Source organism: Musca autumnalis, unplaced genomic scaffold, assembly GCF_047663935.1.
Source record: "Musca autumnalis isolate F117 unplaced genomic scaffold, ASM4766393v1 scaffold_1, whole genome shotgun sequence".
Lineage (NCBI taxonomy): Eukaryota > Metazoa > Arthropoda > Insecta > Diptera > Muscidae > Musca > Musca autumnalis.
This window is the reverse complement of record NW_027411644.1, coordinates 117,916,574-117,942,010: the sequence shown is the minus strand read 5'-3', so window position 1 is coordinate 117,942,010 and position 25,437 is coordinate 117,916,574. Positions and strand designations below refer to the sequence as shown.

The window sequence follows — 25,437 nt, the reverse complement described above, 5'->3', positions numbered from 1 at the left end:
AAGTGTTTTTGTGAAAAATCAATAAAATATCGTGAATTTAACGTGTGTTATTTTGAGCAGACAAGTCGCACCAAGTCTTATGGCCAAGAAAATAAAAGGCGATGATATTTCTGACAACGAAAACGACTTTGTTATTATTTAAATATTCAAATATTTAGCCAGCCTCGAAAACATTGGCTTTATTTTGAACTTATGTGGAATCTTGGACTTAGCCCTTATTTAAAATCCGTTATACGCAATTTTTACTTTTTTAGCATTTTCAATAATATGTATTTTTCTTTAATAAAATATATTATTTAAACAAAAGTTAAGATCAACGTACCATATAGCTTTTTAATCTATAAAAAGTTCATATAAGCCAAAAAACTTAGTAAGGAAAGTCTGGTACCAATGTCTCCATATGACCCTTTATGAACTATTGATTCACTACCTCCAATGTCTCTACTGACTCACTACCTCCAATGTCTCTACTGACTCACTACCTCCAATATCAACACATGGTTCCTCAGGAACTACTGACATACTAGTTCCAATGTCAGTACTGACTTTCGAATGACACGTTCATACAAAATGTCTATAGGAAATTACATGAGTTGTCTACAGTTTGTCAGTAGTACTGTAGACATTGTCAGTAGTAAGTCAGTATAGATTCACTATTGACATTTCCTACAGGGTTAGCACACCATACTTGAATAATATCTTTCCAATACCTACTTAATGGCAAGTTATTATTGGGAGGGATATATTCAATACGTTCACATATATTGGACCATTCTTTTGCCCAATAAATATTCAATTCCATGATCTTTTCAGCTAGAATACGTGGTAATCTAAGTGGGCTTAACTTTAACACCCTATTTATGTAACAAAAATGTAACTTTAAGGTAGAAGAATATAGTTTGGATAGGCCAGTTTCGAGGAAAAGCATATAATTTGGAGTGTTGTTTGGTAGATATAGCATTTTTTTAATGAAAAATCTCAATAATTTTTCAACACATTCATATTGTTGAAATCCCCAAACCTGTGCCGCGTATAATAGTACAGATCTCGAGCAGGAAGTGAATATTTTAAGTTTATTAATTTTTGATATTTTCGGATGTGCTAGGTATTTCGACCAGGTGGAATTGATGCCCACTTTGGATGACGTGAGTTTATGTTGTAAATGAGCAGTGAAAGAAAGATTATATGTTAATTCGACCCCTAGATATGAATATCTGTTTACGATTTCAATTTCTTGATTTTCGTAATACCATTTTAAGTTTGAAGCGATTCGACTTCCCTTGCGAAAAACAAGAATTTTAGATTTGGCTAGATTAACTTTTAGTTTCCATTTTAGACAATAACTTTGTAATGCATTTATCATTTCTTGCAGACCTGTTGGTGTTTCTGAGAGAATGACTATGTCGTCCGCATAAAGTAATACTTTAATGTTAGTATTAGCAACATTTACTCCGCCCGGTAGTACATCTGGTAAATCATTGATATACAATGAAAATAATGTGGGGCTAAGAAGGCAGCCCTGTTTGACGCCTGAACTTACAGAAAATGATTCTGAGAAACTACAACCGTCCCAGACTCTCGCTGTGGTGCCTTTGTATAGACCTTGTAGTATCCTTATTAGCTTCGTAGATAATCCCATAGAAGACAACTTGTAAAATAGACTATTCCTTGGAATCAGATCAAATGCTGTGGAAAAATCAACAAAAAAATGTGTACGTTGGTTTATTGTTGGTTCTGTTAAGGTATATAGTATTCACCAGATTAAAAATGTTGTCGACTGTAGAATAACCTTTCCTAAAACCAGCTTGAAACTCATTAAGGGTATTATTTCTTGTTAGCCAAAAATTAATACGGTTTAGTAAAATATTATTGAAAATTTTAGAAATAGTGTCCATAAGCGACAATCCTCTATAGTTTGAAGGGTTTTTGGGATCACCTTTTTTGAATAGAGGAATCAATATAGATTCTTTGAAACATTTGGGGATTTCTTCGTAAAGGAAGATTTTGTTAAACACATTTAGAACTTCACAGAGAAAATTATGAGGGGCATTTTTGTAGAATTCGTAGGTTATACCATCCTGTCCTGGCGCCTTTTTTGATTTTAGCCTTTTTATCACATTATATAGTTCAGGAAATTCAAAAGGAGAATCCATAAAAGGATCTACATAAAATGGAATACACCACATTAGAGGATTCTCATCTTTATGATTTTGAAGCACATTCTCGAAATGTTCTTTAAAAGTATCTGCACTAAGATTACCACTGCGCGTTGGAATTGATGACTTGAGTGATTTAGACAACGCCCACCAATCCTTACTGCAGTTTACCGTATCTAGTTTTTTAAGATTATTATTGAGATAGTTCTGTTTTTTCTTAGAACACAAGGAACGAAATTTTGATCTTGATTGGAAGTACCGCTTTCTATTTATTAATGTGTGGACCTTTCGGTAATTTTTTAGGTTTTTCATCATGTTGGATCTTGCTCGAAAACACTTCCAATCAAACCATTTCTTTTTTCAGTTTTATTCCGCTTTTTTCATTAACATTTGTATTTTCTTGGCCTCCATTCTTTTATTCTTTTTATTGTTTCCCAATTTTCTACCACAAAACATATAAAACTTACAGCAAAGTGGCGCCAAAACAATCAGCTGTTCTACACCCTTGTAAAAGTACAGTGCAATGTTTACAATACTTTTAGGTCGAATAAATTAGCAACCCTGTGGTAAATTAAACTTTCATGTATTTTGTTGTTGTTGTATTTTGTTGGTATTGTAAACAGTTGTAGGTAGATCTACAATATTAACAATGTAGCGGCCCGTTTATTCAACATTATTAATAACTATTATTTTTATTATATGACAACATAATTTCATTTAATTTTAGTTAACATCATTTGTACATGTATATGTTAACGTCACTTTACATTTTAATGTTAAATATCCAATGTTACGTTACATTAGTATCTTTTGCTACAGAACTTTAAAACGATTTCACTCGAAGGAGCATCTATAACTTTCTCTATTTCTCAATATAAATGCTTCTTCTATCTTTTAACGAACAAGTTATTATCATTGTTATTGTATTGCTCTCGCCAATATTTTCGTGTTCTCTCGTACCATAAAACTTAACGACAAATCGATTTATGCATATCTTACTCTTTTGCTCAATTATACTCAAATACTCAATAACTATGCAAATTAGATATGATTGCAATTAATAATCACTCAATATGTTTTTAACTTTCATACTAATATTTGCAATATTTGTAGTAGATAAGTTCTAACCAAATGTAATGATTTTACTTGAACCCAGCTGGTCATAGAAATGATGTTCAATCTTTCTATTGTGATCGAGCTGCAGACGAATAAAGTTGGTAAAATTGAAAATAACCTTGTTTTATTTGGAAAACAAATAAACATATAAATAATACTATTCTCTTAGACTTTGGAAGCCTTAAGGCTACATTGCAATAGAGAAACTGAGGACGAATACTGCATTGCGACTTATTCATGTCCCAGTATAAATAATAAAATTAATAAAAACAATAAACCCAAAACTTAAGGGAAGTATTTTCCAATATTTTGGATATTTCTCCCCTTACAACAACATGTACAAGATCTACAATGTCACTTTACCACCATGAGTGAATACCGCTATTATTTGTTAATCGACAAGAAGTAAATCATAATCCTCTATAATAGATTTTAAAAAAATATGCAACCAAATGAAAAACTTGAAAATGACTATTTTAAATCAGAAAATTTTTGTAGCCTATGATTGAGTATGAATGAATTCTCTTTTTTAATATATAATTGTATTTACCCTTAACTGTTTAAGTTAGGCTAGGCTCCAGAGGAGTATTAGTTAATGTTGTATTAAATATGTAATATATTCTAAAACAAAGGTATGCTTAAGAATATTATTTATATGCGTAGCGTTGCATTTGAAAATTCTGCGTTATTTCGGATTTTGTATTGAGAAATGTAGTATGTAGTTTTTCAATCACTCCATTTGCTGTTTCACACTTCATAAAATTTAAATATTTTTTTATTGTATTCTCAATGGGTATATTATTCGATGAATTGCATTGTAAGGACTTCCTTCAAAGGTACTCCTTAATTTACACAACTCTCCTTAACTCGAATCTCCATTTTGCTTAGCAAGAAAATAAATTTTGAAACCTTTCCAGTTAAAATATTTAAATAGTAAACAAAGTTAATTTAAAAATGTCACTGCTTTCCATTTGATGTAAAAAGTAAATATCTTCTTATTTTTATCACCACAAAAATCACAAAAAAAAAAAAAACGGCATACATTTTTGTATGTTTATATACAATATATAAATCGTAAGTAAAACAAAAATAAAAACCTTATACATATAATAACAATATTAATTGATTGTATTTGAACTTACCAACAATTTTGGTCACCATCATCATCAGTTCTAACTGCTTACACAACAGTCAAGCAATACAAAAACAAAATCACTTACAAAAATTTAAAAGTTTTCTTTTTTAAAACAAAATATCTGGAATCGGACTTTGTTTTCGTATTGATTGATCTTAATTGTATTAACAGAAAAGAATAACTATTAACGAAAATACTTCCCAGGTTTTGTAGAATCAGGCAAATAATACTTATATACTTATATAACACATTCGATAAAATAAACCATGGCACCGAAGTTATTTTCAACACTTGTAGTTTACAGACTAGAAGATAAGAAGTATTTTCATATGATAAAACCCACCTTTAGTTTTAGATGGCCGAGATGATGCCCCACCTGCGGTTGGCTTTTTGGAGGGTGTATATGAGGGCAATCTTAGAACAGGCGATGTGCTGCCAAAGAGATTATCATAAGATGAGTCTAATTTGTTAGAACCTCCAGCGGCGGCATTGCCGCGTTTTGAATAACGCTTTGAAGTAGTGGTATCGGGTGGTGGCTCAAACAAATCTTCGTAGTCGCCAGAGCCAGGAGAATAAGGACTGTCAGCATCGCGCAACGTGTACGCATCATCGTTATTGTTCGATGCTCCACCATTTCGCATATTTACACCGCTGCTACTACTGCCACCAACGCTACCAGTTATTTTCGGTAGGGGCAACATTTTCTTCGATACATTCGGCGGTGTTGGACTAGAGATGCCATTGCCCGTAGACAACAGTACATTTGAGAGTACAGTAATGGATTTATCGTCGGATTTATTGCGGAATGATGTTTCATCTGTATTGGCATACTGTTTGGAATCGTTCGATTTGTTTGCCATATCTTGGCTATTGCCAACAATGGCTTTTGAACCCATTAAAGCCATGACTAAGTCAATTGGATTGAGTGAAGCGCTCTGCGCCATATTTCCTACAATACCGGACAATTGCTCTCTACGCTGTGGTTCGTCATGGTGTTTCTGTGTTGAGCCGATGTCGCCGCTAACATCAGTATTTTGAGAAACATCCATTTTCGAAGGAGGTGGTGTGGGTGAGCGTGGCGATATAGATGGAGACTTGGTAGGCTCAAATGGATCATATGCGTCTGGTGAGCAGGGTCCTGACTCTGGCGGAGTATTTGGTCCAATTTTTTGACTGCTTTGAACATGCATTGTATCCATATCAGCACTGTGTGGTTCTTGCACCTGTTGTTGTTCTGATGTTGATGGCATGTCATAGTCATCATCTTCGTGCAAAGGATTGCGTACCTTATTTGTCTTCTTCGATTGTAAGTTAAATTTGACAGATGGAGGTTCGGGGGGTGTTTTGGGACCAGTTTGTGGGATGTCATACGATTCTTCCATAATTGTATCCAAACGCTCGGGAGATTTGTCGCGCTGACTACTGTCTGCCTCCTGCCTTTGGCTTCGATGCATATCGATGTCATTGTCCCTGGGGCATGACGATTCACTACGGCGCCGGTCTCGTCGCTGATCGTTTTGTGCACGTTCACGATTTTCTTCACTGTCGGTAAGTACAATAACATCGGTCTGTTCCTGCTCCACTTGGAACGGTGAACGTTCCAAGTCAATGATGGCCACCGGCTTCGATTCTACCTTTTTACGCTTCTCCTTTCGTTTCTTAGACGTGGAGCTACCCTTGGCGACATGATCTATAGAAACACGTCTATTTGGAAGCAAATCCTCACGGTTGGGAGGTAATGTGACGATAGTCTGTTGTCCATGTGTGGCATTTGTGGTGTTTTCTTTGTTGAAACTTACGCTAACTAAAATATTATTTCCAGATGCAAACACTTCCTTCGAAGGAATAGGCTCAGGTGTTTCTGTACGACGTCTGCGTTTCTTTTCCTTTCGTAACGTCTTTCGCTTAGAACTTTCCTTCTTCTTCTTTTTGGAGCGTTTTGTCTTTTCCTTTCGACTTGCTGGTGAAACGGATCGTCTGATAATCGGAGGGTAGTGTGCCGATACAGGCGAATGCATTGGTGGTGTCCAGGACACGTTCTTATCGGCTTGCGAATAATCAACATTGCTTGCGATGACAGGTGGTGCGGGGCTTGGTGAAGGGGACCAATCATGGTCATCGATTGGTGATTTTTCTTTTGGCATGTGACGCCTCTTTTTCTTTGATGGTTTTTCTAGGGCGAAGGGATCGGCCTGTCTGGCTATTCTTCGATTGGGTGATGGGCTTAGGCTTGGCAAACGCCGTTTGGATTTCTTCTTACGTACATCCTTAGACTTCTTCTTTTTGCCTTTTGCAGGAGGACTCTTCGAGCGAAGTCGGTTCATTTGTGGCGTGTAACGGGGCGATAATGAAAGCGATCGCGATCTGGAACGCATTCTGTCCCTACTGAGATTTCGTGGACGTGAAATACTTCTGAAACGTTGTGGGCCTTTGTGGCCATTTAGTCGTGGATCTGGTCCCAGAGATAATGAGCGAGATCTCATAATTCGCAGAGGAGTGCGAGATCTTCGTCGTATCGGCGATCGTCTAACTCTGGGAGAAATTGAACGTCTTCGTATTGGACTAAAGCGACGTGGTGGTGGCGACATAGAACGTCTGCGATTATATTGGGGGGATGGTGACAGACTTATGCTTGGGCGACGATTGCGCGATCTTGAACGTGAGGGTGTACGCGACCGGGATTTTGTGCGCGACCTAGAAATGGATCGAGATTTTGTTCGTGAACGGGATCTTGAATGTGGTGTACGTGATCTGGTGCGAGATCTTGAACGGGAGAATGAGCGTCTTCTAGAGCGAGAGCGTATACGTGAACGCGAGCGGGATCGTGAAAATGGTGATCTTGAAAAAGGACTTCTACGTCGGCTCGGGGAGCGACTAGGTCTTCTCGATCGTGAATTATCACGACCAAAACGATCTCTGACTGGCTTATTCGCAACGACATGGCGAACATCATAACGTGGTATCTCACGTCTCTTCGGTTTATTTCGGGGAATGCGACCACCGTCCCAACTTCGGCCTCTCAAATTACCACTACTGCCCCAGCGACGTTTCTCCCGGCTGTGAGATCTGCCACGTCGACGACCATGACCAGGAGATCGGGATCTTGATCTGTATGAGCCAAAAGAACGCGAGCGCGAACGAGACGACCTTAAACGCGAACGCGACCGACGGCGAGAACGTGAACGGCTACGTGATCGGGAACGAGACAAAGATCTGTTTCTAAAACGGTTCTTAAATGGTGCTTTGTCTCCGCGATAATTGCGCTTCTTACGCTTTTTCACCTTCTTAAATCTCGCACTCTTGGGATCATCGATGGGGTCCAAAAGATTGCCGCCTCTTTTCTTGCGATTTGTTTCAGGTTCTTCCTCAGATATGATTAACTCAACTTCAGGTTCCTTGGATTTTTCCGCAGCGACTTTATCATTTTTCTCTGGTGTTAATGACACGGCAATGGGCGCTTCCTCTGTTCTAGTTTCAATCACTTCGGGATCGTTGTTCTCATCCAAACATGGTGTATATGAACGATCTGGTTCAACATCATCGCCATTTTCGGCATTCTTGTTTTGTGAAGTTTTATCTTTAGCTTTGGAAGAGGTATTTTTGTCTGCATTTAATTCATCCCAATCGCTATCGTCATATAATTCAATAACAGCAGCACCACTGCCTCCTTTGCCGTTATTAGCGGTCGATGGTTCATTTTCGAGCGATCTAGACTGACTGGGCGAGCGTACTGTGCTGCCTCTGTTATATGGAAGTGTTGGTGTGTGACCCTTTGAAGTGTCGTCATCACGACTACTGTTTATAGAAATATTATCATTTTCCTTTTGACGACGATCATCATCATCATGGGCTTTTCCAGATTGTTTTTTAGAACGTTTACCTGTTACATCTTCGTTGTCGTCGCTATCATCGTCATCATCGTAGTCATCGCCATCATCTTTTGTAGCTTTTTGTGTTTTCATTTCATTACTATTCTCATCTTCATCTGCAGATCTAGTTTTTACCTTTGATGTTTTATTCTTATTCAATTCTTCCTCCTCGCTATCAGTTATGTTGTTCTTACTCTTTTCATTATCTTTTCTATTTTCATCTTCAGATTCATCGTCTAATTTGTATTTGTCCACATCGCCACCATCATCGTCTTCATTATCATCATCATTTACATTGTCATCTGCGACTTTTTCAGTTTGTTTGCTTTCATCACCATCATCGTCGTTCGTAGCGGCTTTTTCTACTTTACTGTTGTTTTCTTCGTTATTATCATCTGCATCATCATCATCATCATCATTTTCTTCTGTCGGATTTTCTGGTTCATACAAGTCAGATGGATCAATTTGCTGTTGTGCTGGTGTCTCTTCGTCATCATCTAATTGTACTAAATCTTCATTTTCGTCGTCTTCCTGAGAAGTGATAATTTGTGTGTAAGGAAAAAGAAAATGATATTCTTGGTTAGTATACCATTTTGTGGGGGATTTGTGTGTATTTTTGTGTTGTGTTTCTACATTCAGAATAGTTAATATTCAATAAAAGCCCTCATACCAACCAACTAGATTCAATGAGGACACTAAGGCTGCCTTTACATTAGAGCTCGTTTATTATTATGATCATTGTTTTATTATCTTGTATTATTTCAAGTACATTTTCATATTTTTACACCAAATAAATCAAGCTAAAACCGGTGGTCATGATAATAAACTCTAGTGTAAGTGGCGTTAAGGCTTCCATGTTTATCCTGTAATTTTGAACCAATTCCATATACAATCATATTTGATACATTGCAACGAAAACGGAATACAACAATACAGTGACAATATTACACGGAAATATGGACTTGATAATGAAATGGTAGTTGAAATCATATACCATTATGTCTTATCTGCACACAATGGGCAGATCATTTAGTCATGTACTAATATTGAAATTTTTTAAAATTTGGAGAAAAATTATAAATGGTGATGTTATTTTTTTTATTTTTATTTAATTCATAAAAAATTTATTACAGTTTATTATGTTGCCCCAGGATCTTTAAGACTTTATATTTGTATTGATACTGTTGTATCGGAACATTGAAATTTATCAAGGATCTCATACTAGGGATGTTAACTACGACCCAAATACGATGATGGTACAAATGATACTACCTAGCAAAATACTCATTATAAAAGCCCTTACTAACTCATTCATAGATTATTATGGACGTAAACTCCCCGTGAGTTTTGTCTTTCTGCCATTTCAACCTAAAGGAGAATGTGAGAAAACTCACGAGGAGTTGACATTCATGATTGGGCTCATTATTTTAAAAAGGGTATGTCGCGCGAAGTAATTTTATTTTTTGACCACTATAATAAATGGTTATAAAAGTCGTGACTACTTATTTAAGTGGCCAAAAAATAACAATTAAATCGCGCGACATGCTCTTTTTAAAATAATGGGCTAGTAGTGAGGGGTTTTGCAATTAGTATTTTTGCTGGGTAGAGTCTTATGTAGAAGGTATGGCAGCTATATACAGCATATGTTTGGATTAAAACTCTAATCCTGAGTTATAGTCATTATTGCATTGTCCAGACTATCTACCACTGAAACGTTCTCAACATATCCCCCAACAATAGCTTTCATTTTTGATGACTGTTAATATGTGTAAAGTGGTTATTATAGGTCACACGGTGGTCTTGAACCAACTTTAATTGGTAGGGGCTTACACCTGGGAAGTTTTGCGGATTCTGAAACGACAATGTTCATAGATGAGAAAAATAATAAAACAAAAAACCCGGAGGACTATTTATATAAATCGCGATTCAAGTTGGCATTTTTAGGTTTTCACGATTTAGCTTGGAAACCGCAAGTCCTATCAAAATGGGACTAAAGAAAATGTTGTATTAGTGAAAATTCTCTACATCATTTCCCATTTCGATAGAGCTTGCCGTTTCCAAGCAAAATCGTGAAAACCTAAAAATGTGAACTTTGACCTCGATTTTTTTACATTTTGCAGATTTTAAGCTTGTTCAATTTTCATAAATTGTTTGCATATTTTGTTTCCTAAATATTGGATTTTGTCCAGTGAAAGTATCCCAGCAAAATTAAATAGAAGTGGTTCCATGTAAAATCATGATTTTACAGTCGAGAAAGATCCGATCTTTTACATCGAATTATCATGAGTTCGAATGGAGTCGTGAAAGATCCGATCCTCTTTATTGAATTTTCATGAGTGCAATTGAAGTCGTGAAAGATTCGATCTTTATCGAATTTTCACGAGTGCAAATGAAGTGGTGAAAGATCCGATCTTTGTCATAATATTGTTATGAGTTTAAATAAATTGATAAGTACCCGTACAATGATCAAATAATCATGATCATATAATCATGTACCCGAATAATTGTTTACTTGCAAAACCTTGTTTACTTGGAAACCTGTTTCATTTTGTGGATATTAGATACAAGTATAAAAGAGACCCGGTACCGACACCGATATGGTAAAACGTATCGAGCTGCAACTATTGCATTGGCTGAGCCATGTCAATAGCATGAATAAAGCAACCGGCATATGAATACGAGCCATTTGACGACAATACTCCAATGGAAGGACCAAGTTAAAAATGATGTCATAAAACATGCCATCCAAAATTGGAGAAGCATAGTAGAAGATCGGTGCGTTTGGAAATATATTCTTAGTTCGGCTTATGTAACAATATGTTACGTTTAGCATAAAAGCCATCTAAATAAGTATAAATTCAAGAAGCTACTAATTTTTACTACGATAACATTTTTCCCTTTATGCTATCGGAAAAAAATATTAAAAATATTAAAATTAGTACATTCTTGCAGTTTTAAAACAGACCAATTGTAACTATTACAAAATAAATTGTTTAAAAATAGCAGAATTCAAATTTTTACTAGATTTCCCAAATGATGAGCCTGGTGCAGAGATTGGTACATAATTTATCGAATATTGGAAAAACGGAACCCCAAGTTGAATGAAATATCTTGCAACTACGGGAAGAGATAACTATGATTTTGGCAGATAAATATAATATAATATACATATAAAAAACACAAAGATATAATATATAATCTTGAAAATTACATAAAAATAAAGAAAAATATCATCTGGTGATAGGAATCATATGTGAATTGTATTCTTATCAGTTCAACAAATTACATAATTGGTCCGCAAATGTTATTTCTGATTGTTGGAAATCCAGATCCAAAGCATTGGTGCAAAATGTCATGACAATGAACTGGTGCACAATGCCATGACAATGAACTGGTGCAAAATGCCATGATAACGAACTGGGGCAAAATGCAATAACTATGAACTGGTGCAAGATGCCATTGCAATGAACTGGTACCAAATGTCACGACAATGAATTGGTGTAAAATGCCATGACAATGAACTGGTGCAAAATGCGATGACAATGAATTCGTGAAAGCGTGTGTCACTTCCTTGTAAATTTCATTCATGATTCACCCGAATTTTCATCGATGTCATGCCATTTGCACCCATGATTCAACTCATGATTTGTCATCGCACATTTTGCTGGGATATTATTTAACATTCTACCATACCAATTGCTGATATTTTTCGAATGTTCGCCACAAGTTTCGAAAGCGATATCATTTTCGAACGTTTGGCAAATGTTTTTCTTGTGTTTTTCTTTTGTTCGCCAAAGGTTCGAAAACGATATCATTTTCGAACATTTGGTGAATGTTTTTTCTTCACAAGAAAAATTGTTTTTTTGACTTTTTTGTTTCAAAAGTTATTTTATATTGTTTGTATAAAATTCTCATTGGCTTTTTTCTAATAATTTCGATATAAATGCAACGTATAATATAATTCCTGTCCGTGTACTCGATAATTTGTAATAATTACACTGGTCAACAGGACTTTTGTTTCAACCGAAGTTGCAGTTGTTTCTAGATGAAATCGGTCCCGGTTTTTCTCCATCAGCTCTTGTTTTTGAGATATAGCTCAAAATCGGTTTTTACGAGTTTAACCCAGACTTTCGTTATTTTCGGATACAAACATTTTTTGTGGGTTTTTTCGACATTAATATATTAAGGAGATGTTGTACGCTCAATACAAATCGTTTTTGAAATAGCTATGGTGAGTATATATCAAAAAAATATAGAAAATATACGACGGACCTTGTAAAAATTGCATATTTTGAGTACTTTAAGATGTAATTACGTCATCGGGGGAAGTCATAGGATCTTCATATGGTACTCCGGATATGCTTAGAGTGTCTACTATATAATCCAGTATTCAAATGTATAATATAAAGTTCATAGCCCTCATGATTCGGCCATAACCTAAAAATCGCCATGAAGACTGCTAAAGGGAAATAATTTACCAGTGATATCATTACCACATAAGCCATTTACTTTTCAATGGCAGTCTTCATGATGATTTTTAGGTTATGGCCGAATCATTGGCGCTATGAACTTTATATTATATATTTGAATACTGGACTATATAGTAGACACCCTAAGCATATCCGGACTACCATATGAAGATCCTATGACTTCCCCCGATGACGTAATTATAGCTTAAAGTACTCAAAATAAGCAATTTTTACAAGGTCCGTCGTATATATTCTATATTTTTTTGATATATACTCACCATAACTATTTCAAGAACGATTTGTATCGAGTGTACAACATCTCCTTAATATATTAATGTCGAATAACCCACAAAAAATATTTGTTTGTATCCGAAAATAACGAAAGCGTGGGTTAAACTCGTAAAAATCGATTTTGAGCTATATCTCAAAAACAAGAGCTGATGGAGAAAAACCGGGACCGGATTTGAAAATAACTCGCCGATTTCATCTAGAAACAACTGCAACTTCGTCTGAAACATTCAACTTTTTCAATTTTGTTGAGCAGTGTTATCAAAGACATAGAACAAATAAGACTAGACAAAATGCATGCAACAAAAAAAAGACAACATATGGGTAGGTTGCCAAACACAAGACAACAATAGCTCTGTCTTTTTACGTGATAAATAGTAATAATTATTATTAATGTTGCAGATTTTGACTGTTCTATAAAGGAAAAGTAGCTGAAAAAGTAGCTAATGTTTATCAGCAGTTACAAATCGAGTCGCAAACATAACAAAGAAATAAAAAAGGAAAGGTACATAATAGAAACATCTAGAAACTCATTCGCTAATAATATTATTACCGATATTCGAAATCGAAGGTTTTCCTGCCACAAAAACTGAGCGACGAATGAATCGTTTTCAATTCATTCTCGTGTGTCGTTCTCGAACAAAATATCCGCAAAACTATCAAGAAACGTAGCAATGGTATGGTGGTATTATAATTCATTCGTATTGAATTTATTACAATTTAAAACATTTATGTTATCATTTGAGTATCACCGAGTCCGAACGGCTAAAGGAAATTTAGTTCAAATGATCTAAAACGGATTTCGTCCAAACATTATTTTGATGCGGCACATTTTCATCGTATCAAAGTGTATATACCCTTATTAGCCTAAAGGCTGAAAGTATAAATATTTTTAGGTATCCAATATTCGATTCATGTTTTATTAATGAATATTACAAAAGTAATATTTACAAGCTTGTTCCATAAATACAAGGATAGCATAGAATTATAGTAAACATTTTTAATTTTCAAAATAGTCGTGCTTCCATTAAACCAATGCTCGGCATTGGGAGCCCCAAGTAAATTTCCGGCATATATTTTTGTTTTTCTAAAATCAGCAGCTTCTTTCTTATTGGCAAATATTTGGCAAACGTCGGATCGTTATAGTAATAAAAATTTTTCCCAGCGGTCATAAGCGCCTATTCGGTGTTTGATACAAAATTTCCCCTATATATAGTTATAAATTTCTGCTACGATACAAAATGTTATTCAAAATTGCAAGATTTTGTTTGCTCTCTCTAAATCCACACGTTGAAACTTTCACAGCTTTTGGGAGAGAGCGGAGGCGGAGGTGAAGGAGCTCCTTCAACTCTGCTCCCAAAAGCTGTGAAAGTTCATATGAAAGTTTCAACGTGTGGCTTTAGAGTTATGCGGCCCATACATTTACTGCCAAACTGCTGCTACCGACGAACCCTTTGTGTACGTGTGAGATTGAGTAGTGTGTGGCATTCCTTCAATCCATATTCCAGAAATGATAAATTTTGCTCCAGGGTTTTTAGTTGAAGTTTTCAAAAATTGATAATTTCCCCACAAAAAATTTGAATAATTGTTTTTTGATTACTTCGATAATAAACAAAATTCATCGGATTGAAAGAATTTCATTTCCAAAATCAAAATAGTTTTGATTTCTATTCTGCAAAAAATATTCACACATACATTGACAAATGCTTCAGAATTTACTAATACTATTAAAAATGCTGTCCCGCATGCCTACAGTGTATGGGCCGCATAAGTTTAGAATGAACCTCCCCATAGCCATTTAAGTAGGAGTAATCACGGGTCACTGCAGAAAAAGGGCAATGTCCTGCAAATGGGAAGAAGAAGATTATGTTGACTACTGCAGGTTGTGCGAGGATGAGGAGGAGACGGAGACGATCGATTGTTTCGGTCTCTTCTACATCCTCACATAGCCTACAATAACCAATGTTGTTGTTCTCCCACTTGTCATAGATCTGATACTGTAGTGACCCCCTACTGCGATTCTGATTGCTGATTTACGTAGTGAGAGAAGAGACGCCTGAGATTGCCTGCCAGATTGATTTTAAAACTTACAGTCATGTACCATGTCAGGGGATTGGGAGCCTCGTCTTGCCAGTTCATCAACTGTCTCATTTCCCTCAAAATTGCAGTGCCCTGGTATCCCACAAAACTTTACGTCTATACTAGTCTTTAAGATGGAGCTACATGTTTGAACAGCCTTAGAATTAATAGTGTAGAATACTAAACCGTGACTATCCTATCTCCAACGTCGTTCATCCCTCCTGGTAGTTCTAAGGTTTTCAGTATTGGATAGACTTCTGCGCGAAAAACACTGCAGTTGTCGTTAAGTTTGTACGAGCGTCTGATGTCAGGTTCTTCACAATACGCACCTGATCTCACGCCTTCTACCATCTTCGATCATTCGGTGAAAATGGCTAGGCTATTGGGAAGTGGTCTGTCCTGCTCCCACTCACTCATATCAGGCATTCTTACATCAAATGTAGTCAATTTCACCCCCGCTGTCACTTTACTCTAACTGACTGCTTTGAAGCCGTGAACAATGCCACACATCGAACTCTTTAAGCCTCAAGGCACATCGGGATGCTTGGTACAGTACTAGAATATCCAGAGGTTGGAGGTTGAATGTTTAGTATGGCATTCAGTGCTGCCTGAGGGGAGCTTTTTGCTGCTCCAGTAACGAGAACTGACGTTGCGTAGTAGCTAATCTGGACAGGTTAGAATTATTGTTTCGGGCCTGCCACCAAACGAGGCAGTCATAGGTCAAGATGGGGCAGACCACTCTGCTATACAGCCAGTGTACTACATGCGGTCTGAGACCCTAACTTGCCTATGGAATAAAGTGCAAAACTTGGACTAACGGAAAAAAGTGTAGTAATAATGGTGTTCATAATTTTCCAACGACTCGAAAATTTAGCCTATATGTCTGTGAATACAAACATTAAACTGTAGACTTTGGAGGAAGATTTAATAGTCCCATAAATCCATCTAACTTAATTAAGAATCCGGAATACTTTTGCAGATTTGTGGTATTCAAATAGACTAAATGAAATAACTCAAAAATACATAGATTGTATTTACTCTGAGGATGAACTAATAATCAATGTGAGTGAAGCAGCCTGGCTGTTTCTGTCAAATTTATAGAGGAAAAAATTATAAAAATTTCATATTCACAAGATATTCACAAGTTAAAACAAATTAACATTTAACTCATCTTTGCATGATTTATTTTTCTTTTTTATCTCCAGAATCTTAAATGTAATAAATAAAAAATATTTTTTCAGGCTAGTTTTATTTTTTTTTTTACTTTAAAAAGATATGCAAAGAACGGATCCAACGAATATATGCAAAGAACAGTTACAGGTAGGTAGTAATTACGAAAATGGTATTTTGCGTTGTTTTTTGTTCATTGGTATGCCGTGGTAGCGATAAATGTCTTAGCATTACCACAGAAGAAACCCCAGTAAGAGATTGACATTTTTATATGGAATAATTCCGCTTAAATATCCTTAACAATTTGAAAAATTATACATTTGTTGTCTACGGCAATACACACAATATCACAAACATGATACAAATATGTTTGGAATAGAGCTATCTAAAATGTTTAAGCCCCAATAAGACTATGGCGTGATAACTTTCATCGCTAGGGTATGAGAAACAAAAAATTAATGACAACAAAATGCACAATATGCGAGTTAAACAAAAATCACATTTTATCACACATATTTCTCTCATATACAAATAAACACAATATGATTTCATTATTTATTGGAAATATAATAATGCAAACATGACATTATTATTCCAGAAACTAAATTATTCCAAAATCTATTTTGGACCACACTTGAATAAAATTTACTCCATAAAAAAAATATATATAAATAATACCACATCATACCTTGGCCTCATTAGTAGAACTTGAAGATGTCTTGTTTTCTGGATAAGCTTCTGTTGACTTGGCGACTTCTTGAGATTCTTGCGAGTAGATGGCGAAATTGGGACAATTCGAATCATCGTCACGTCCATAATCTGAATTCAATTGAAATAGAGCGCCACTTGGAGGTGGGTGTACCATCATAGCTGGTGGTGTTGGAGGAGGTGGTACACTTAAAACAACTGGTGCAGGAGGCATTTGCCTTACTGGTGGTGGCAAACCACCAAATAGATCATCCGAAGAGGCTGCATTTGGCCGCTGTTGTGGTTGTGACTGTTGTAGGTTTGGTGGAGGAAAACATGGTTGGGGTGGTGGACCACTGAAAGGATTTTGTGGTGGTTGTTGTTGTGGACCTGTTTGTGGTGTTTGGTTATTGTTATCGTTTTGCTGATTACCACCACCGAATTGCATGGAATTTCGACGGTTATTATTTTGATTGTTTTCATCGTTCAATTGGTTGCGCTGATTGTAGTTCCATTGCCGGAAGGGAGGATTAAATCCAGGGCCGGGTTGATTTTGATTGTTAAAGTTGGAGTTTCCGCCACTAAAGTTAAAATTACCACGTCCGACCATATTGAAATTCATACCGCCGCCACGACCACCATCACCGCCTCCAGAGGGACGGGATTGATAACCGCCTCCACCGCCGCCACCACGGTAGTTACCTTGATTATTGCCGTAACGATTGTTGTAACCCCCGCCGCCAGAATTAAAATTGGGATTACCACCACCACGTGAATACATTGGTGCTTGGGTTATTTCATTCGGTTGGGAGCCACTGGAAGGTGACTGCGACGTCGATCTTTCACCTTGTTGATTATCACCACCTGATTTCTTGGGTGGTGTAGTTGATTGTTCTGGGGGTGCAGATGTATGTGGTTGATTATTCGTGTTGCGCTCTGCAGAACTGGGCAAATTCAAGGTACCATCAGTATTGATGTGAACACTTTCTAAATTTCGACTGGCACTATGCCAACGGTCCTGTAAATCCATTATGCTAGACAAAATATCCGAATTGGCATTATCACGATTGGCCACAGGTTCTGGGACGTGGCGTGGTCCAACGCGGCCGAGTAGCAAACCTTTACGGGATCTTTGCGATCCATAATTGGAAATACGCACAGATGTCTGAACTGCAGTTCCCTGGCCAGTTTCAATATGGATTTCACTTTCAATATTTCCACCAGTATCACTATCCGAGAAATATTCCAGATCATTCGCACCCCCCGTTAATGAGAGACCTGCGCTTGTACCCGACAGATGAGATGTAAAAGTGGGATCTGTTTTAACACCCATTTGTTCGGCCAATCGTTGACTTGCTGTCAAACGTGTACCCCGTCCTGACGATCTAGATGAACCGGTCTTTTTAGATCGACGAGTTTTGCGTCGCTTTCTTATGACCTTTTTCGTAGCTTTAATAGCAAATTTCTCATCAAAATTATTGACGTCATATTCAACTACATATGTTCGCTGTCGGGGCCTTCGTCTTCTCCTCGTCCTGCGTCTTTTCCGCGTAGAACCACTGACGCTTCTGTTTGTTGTGCGTCGTGTTGTTGTAGTTGTAGTGGTGGTGGTACGTGGCCGGCCTCGTTGAGCCGTGCTGGTCGTGGTAGTTGTTGTAGTCGTTTCCAATGCCGACACACTGGCTCTTGTACGCCTCAAAACGGCAGCACGAATACGTTCATTCTGTCTTGTCCTCAAAATTCTTGGCTGATGAACCTCCCGAACCCGTAGGTGAGTTTCCGGTATTCCCATATCTCTAATATCCTCATATAACATATTCAAATCTTCATCCTCTTCCTCATCTTCCTCCGAATCGGCACAGTTGTCGCAATACCATGAACCTTCGGGAATTTCCGTCAGGGGATCCGACAAACAGTCCATATGATAGCCTTGGTTGCATTGATCGCACAACAACATAACATCCTCACGATCTGGTCTACCACAAATTTCGCAATTGGTAACGTCTTCGAATTCCTCGTCTTCATCGTTCAGTATTAATTCTTTTGCCGCGTTCGGATCAACGTTTATTTCGCGTACAATTCTACGATTTTCATACGACTCGCGCACGATAATACGTTGAAATTCTAACCGATCGATAGGGCAAGTTTGGACATTTTTCGACCATGCCTCAATACAAGGGGCACAAAACAAGTGTTGGCACGACGATGGCGAACCGATTTCTTGTTGCCGAAACGATAATAAACAAATTGGACATTTTTCTAACATATCATTGCTGCTACTATCCGAGGTGAAGCCGTTATCCTCTTTCGGCTGTTGTGTGCCACCATCGATAATTTTAGTATCCATTTCATCTTCCGACATTATGTACTTCTTCTTTGCTTTACCGCGCGATTTTTTACTATTAGTTATCTAAAATTAGAAGAAGAAAAAAAACACACAAAGATAAATTAATAATCGATTTCAGTAAAAAAGAAAACGGCTTCAATTTACAAATACTTTATATTGAATAACAATTAAAAGATGGTTCATATATATCATTAAAATTATCAGATTATACAGTGGATATAATAGTACAGTTTTATTTAATTGACTTGTATCATTCATACAAAACAAGATAAGAAAATTTGTTAAGCTGTTTTATATATAGTCCATTCTGTAGACAAGTTGAAAGCCAAAACAAAATCAATACATTTCCTATAACTATTATTAATTATTACGCTTGATTTGTTATATCCTGCAAACAGTTCATAAACATTTCAGACAGCTTAAAAAAGTTACAAGAAAAGAAATGATAACATAATTTATTGTACCCTACAAAAATAATTTTAATGTTGGAGTAGATATAAAAAATCCAAATCCTTAAAACTCATACAGCTGAATATGCCAATATAATTTTTGAATTTATATTATAAATAAATATAAATTTTATAACATATTGTAAACTAGCAATGGATAAAAACAATGCACAAATGAATTATTTTAGAACAGTTTCAATCTTTTAAACTTCACATTAAATTCAAAATTGCTCTTATTTAAAAATATTTGTAAGAACGTATATTTTTGACTAAAATTATATGATAAAAATTGTTAGTCCATTATCCGGAAAAATCGATTATACGTAATGCCTCCGGTCTCGATCGAACATTACGGATAATCGAGGACCGACTGTAAATAAATAAAAAATCCAATTCATGAAATAATTAAAATAATCCGAAAAATTAAAAATAAAACATTTTTTCTAGTACTAAAGTACATTGAGGTTTTTATTAAGCCTTTCCTAATTTTTTAAATTTGCCCCTGGGATGCTTTTTCTCCTTGTTATATTCTGTATACTGCCTTAAAATACGACTATGTAATTCGTACATAATATACAGTATCGGCCAAAACTAAAGCACCCCCTCAGAACATTTTTTTTTAAATGATAATTTTTTTAAGAAAACAAAGTAATAAATTCATTTTTTTATTTTTCTTTTTACTTATTTATATCTTTGTTATTGGAAAACACAAAAATAAGGAATTAAGAATTTAATAAACAAAAGTTAAAATTCAAAAAACATTTTAGGTCGCAAATATAAGCGAACAAAACTAAAGCACCCCCCAATTTGAGGTACAACAAAAACTATTGAAATCAATATTTCGTTTCGTATCCTCTATTCTGGATGATACAATCACATCTTTTAGGCATAGAGGATACTAAGGGGTCGATCATCGATAACAATTATCGTTGAGTGGCGTTGCCAGTTGTCAAAATTGATTCACGTATGGCAACTCTCAACTGAAGTTGCGAATCTCAGTTGACGAAGCGGCTGTTTTTCAGCAACCACCAATTTTCAGTTGCAGTGAACATTTTCGAAGAAACAAGAAGTAAAATAGAAGGAAAAATAAACATTTTGTTAACAATTATTGATTCTTTGCATCATTAATTAATTTTGTGTATCAATATGGTGAAAATAACGACAAAGCAGCAGTTCGAAATATTAATTGATAAACTGAGTGAAAATCCAAACTTAGCCCGAGGAGTTCGGGAGTTTTGGTGAAACCAAAGCCACAGCGGATGAAGCGTGGAGGTCCATTTCGGACAGTTTAAACAGCCATGAACCTCCAACACGAACACCGGAAGAGTGACAGAGTCTGGATTCACTTTAAAGCAAAGTTGAAAAAGAAAATGCCTCAAAATAAAATAAACTTCAACGACTGAATTTATCGCCTTTGGAGCGGACAGCAGCAAATCTTTTGGAAATGAATTTGGTGACAAATGCAGATCTTTCCACATGATCATCAGCTTACAGTGCAGATGGCAATTCCAATGGATTCGACTTGTCCCTCAAATTTCTTCTAATAGATGCAATGTCCTGTACATTTTCTTCATCATCAAAAAATAATTCCACCGAACTTATCATTTTTTGGGACAGCAAATAAAACTTGACGATCCGAAGATTCAATGGGCAGGTTATATTCCAATCTTGGGTTGTTTTCCAAATTTGCTCGAAAACTCAGCCAAAATATTAAAATATTGTCCAGAATACACAAAAGAGTTATCCAAAGCGCAGTTATTTTCAAAATGTTTTTTTTTGCCGAATAGAGTTCACAAGTTTGAAAAAACACTGATCGATAACATGTTTATCGACCACCCAGTTGAGTTGACATTCATGGTACAACATTTCGTCTCAGTCGCGCAGACAACTGACAACGCAACTCAAGTTTAGTGGCAATACAAGATAGACCCATAAATTATTAATTATTGCAGGCGAAATAATTGATTTTCGGAAAATTTAGCTTAAATCCCCAAAATACTGAAAATGGGAAGTTATGGGAGCTATACCCAAACGTGAACCCAGGTTCACGATTTTTGGTGGGTATGTTTAGTGACCACTAGGAACCCTAAGTACCAAATTACAGCTAATTTAGTAGGAAAATGTGGCTTAAATATCCAAAATACGATCGGAAGGTACCGCCATAAGGGGGCTATACCAAAACATTAGCCGATATTGTTCATATTCATCCAAAAATGATGCTACAGCATACTCTGGTCAAATACAAAATCACTTAGGTTTAAAAATTAGCAAAAGAACGATTCACAGAAGAACGGTAGACGCCGACTTATTCAGCCGACGACAAGCAAAAAAAACTTTAGTTTTGGCCGATACTGTACATCGGTGTTTAGTTAAAATTGTAAATGCAATTATTGGGGAATTGAGTAAATCTTTGCATATTAGTAGTAATAATATACTAATCTTTTTTTTTGGAAATTCACCTTTGGTCCCATACAAATTACTATGGAAACAAAGATTGCTCAGGTGGCACGGGTTAACGTTAACCGATCGCCATAAAATGTCATATTTTATTCCAGATTAACCCATTTAAGCCACGTGTGTAAACATAAACATAACTGGAACGATTCCTATATTTTTTATATTTTTATCCAGAGGTGGTGTGGGTTTTGCACTGATTACGGTAAATAATGCGCTGATAAAGCGAAGTGTTCGACGCCAAAGATGTTATTCAAGCATCGAACTCGGGCAATATAGACAAGGTGCAAAGGGCAGCCTCCATCCTGATAACTGGAGCTTTTAGAAGTACACCACAAGCAGCTCTAAATGCGATGTTGGACCTCTTGCCCATGAGACTCAGCATCAAAGGTTAAGCAGCACTTAGTGCCCTAAGGCTACATGAATTGAATCGTTGGCGTGACAGCACCTATGGACATGCATGCATTCTTCGGGAGCTAGGACTAAACCTTAGCTTAAATCTGCAGGGAAAATTCAGCGACTACTTGTCACCAATCCAAAGATTTGAAGATTTTGAGGTCGTTATCCCTAGTAAAGATGACTGGATACGTAGTAACCCTCCTCTGGACGGTCTAGCTTTCTACACAGACGGTTCCAAGATGGAAGAAGGTACCGGAGCTGGCGTCTACTGCGAAAAGATTTGTCTCGAATACTCATATAGGTTGAACAGCGACTGTAGTGTTTTCCAAGCAGAAATGTTCGAGATCAAAATGGCTGCAGAGTTGATAAAAAAGTCTGGATGCAGAAATCTTTGAACCGGTGACTATCTTCGTGATAGTCAGCCGGCTCTTAAAGCCATCAAATCCTCCAACATCAAGTCTGAGGCCGTTCTTGAGTGTAGAACTGCTTTGGCGAACCTCACAAACGCTGTCCGACTCTGCTGGGTACCGGGACACTGTGACATTGTGGGAAACGAGAAGGCAGATGAATGGCAAGACATGGATCCCAATCAACAAGTCTAGCAATCACTGAGATCAGTGGAGATCATATATGTATCGATTTTTAATAAAAAGTGAAAACTTCAAAATTTCGAGTTCTACAATTTTCTCGATTATGTGCGATATGTTGATGAGATATATGTATATAATATACAACGAATTGTAAAAAAAAAATTATCATTCAAGGAATTCGTTACTATGCTGAAGAAAAAAAAAATACTATGCAAATTGTTGTAAAATAAAACTAAAATGTATTTTGTGTTTGGAAATATGTTTCGTGTTGTGGATATTAAAGAAGAGTATGAAAGAGACCTGTAGTGGGATTCTGTAACTCATTTTTGCTGTTACCGACAAAAATCGGTAAAATTAAATCGCAAAATTATGACTAAAAACATAAAGAAAAGTTGGCATCACTGTTTGTGTCGGTAGAGGCTAGCGACTACTTTTTATTCATCGTTAACTTACCGAAAAATTTCGTTAATTATCGAAATTATAAGCATTTTAATTTTACCGACAATTATCGATAAGAGCAAAAATGAGTTACAGAATCCCACTACTGGTCTATAAACTTTAAAGCTATACCAGCCAACCGACACCGATATAGTAAAACATATCGAGTTGCAACGATTGCTTTGGATGGACCGTGTCAATAGGATGGAAAAAGATGCCACCGGCCGACCCGAGGGAAGTACAAAACTCCAATGGAAAGACAAAGTTGAATATGATATCATAAAACATGCCATCCAAAATTGAAGAATCAAAGACAAAGTTGAGTATGATATCACAAAACATGCCATCCAAAATTGAAGAATCAAAGTAGAAACTCGGTGTTTGGAAATATATTCTTAGCTCGGCTCTGTTTAGTATAAATAAGACCACCAAAATATGGTAACTATTACAGAATAAGTTGTTTAAAGATAATATGTATAACAGAATTCAAGATTATACTAGATTTCCCAAATGATAAGCTTGGTGCAGAGATGGAACCCCAAGTTGAAAGAAATGTCTACCATCGGAAGATATAAATATGAATTTGGCAAATCAATATAATATATAATCTTGAAAATTTCATACCGATACCCACCCATGTAAAAATATCTTACGTCTCCGTGAAGGCCAAAACTCCGACGAAAAGAATAAAAGCCATCTAAGTATGTCCGTTGGGAGTTATGTCAGAGCATCGTAGTATTTACATCTAAGTTATTTAGAAAATGTATATGATAATAATATATAACGATAAGATATTGCTTAGGTTCTTTGGCGAATTTTCGTAAATTTTTAGAGTCTGGCTTGCTTGGAAAATAATACATTTAACATGCAGACAAAGTCAATAAATATTTACAACGATAACCCACTTAACGCTGGGAATGTTTCTGAAAAACTTTTTTTAATAATTACGTTTTTATGACCATTTAAAAAATATTTTTCTCTTTAAATATATGGATCTCCTAGAATTAGGTGTCCAATTAACAGGACAGTTTCAAAATCCACCACTATAAATCTGTATTGGAAATAATTGGTGTTTCTTACAAGTATGGGAAAAGTAAAATTTATTTTTAGTCGAATACACGAAGGAAAATGGTTTAAATTTTTTTAAGACAAATTATATCTCATTCATTTTAGAAAATACTCGATTAAAAATTAAGTTTACTTTATCCATAGTTGTAAAAACACAAATTTCTCATACAAATTAATGGTACTGAATTTTGACACTGGTACTGGCTTTATTTTGGCTTTGTATTCACTATTTTTATTTTTAGAATAGCACTTTCTCACAGCTTTTCTAACTAATCTCTGCGTTTGATACGTTATTTTTTTAGAAATAAATCAAATGATCTCTGCTCAAAAAGAGTTCTTCAGTTTGCAAACAAACCGCGTGAGACTGCGCAGGTCAAATGTCACTTTGGCTAATGACAAATAAGGAAATAAAAATAACGCAATTACCCGAATTGTTGTGCACATTTTTATTGCCTTTTAAAATTGCAATGACAATAAGTGGCGATACAGTCACACGTCTCACAACTTTTCCAGTCCTCACTGGGGAAAATCCTTGTATACAGAAGTCGTGTAAGACATAGATAGGCAATGTCGAATTCAGATATGTTAATATATAAAAGGGCTTAGTGATGAGTGAGTGACTGACTGATATATCATCGCCCAGACGAAACCGCTGAAACTAAAAAGTTGAAATTTTGAGTGTGGGTTGCTGTTGGTGTGTAGGGAGAGAGAAGTCTGGGTTTT

The 25,437-nt window shown here is 36.1% G+C and overlaps 1 protein-coding gene across 1 annotated transcript in view; it reads right to left on the bottom strand.

Annotated features, from left to right (window-relative positions):
* The window catches only part of LOC141405507 (uncharacterized), a 63,114-nt gene that overhangs the window by 19,044 nt on the left and 18,633 nt on the right, over positions 1 to 25,437 (bottom strand). The window contains exons 2-3 of the mRNA XM_073989907.1: positions 16,971 to 19,379; positions 4,751 to 8,807 (exon numbers count right to left, since the gene is read on the bottom strand). Coding sequence (XP_073846008.1) covers positions 4,751 to 8,807; positions 16,971 to 19,379 — 6,466 coding nt within the window. The remainder of the gene's footprint in view (positions 1 to 4,750; positions 8,808 to 16,970; positions 19,380 to 25,437) is intronic.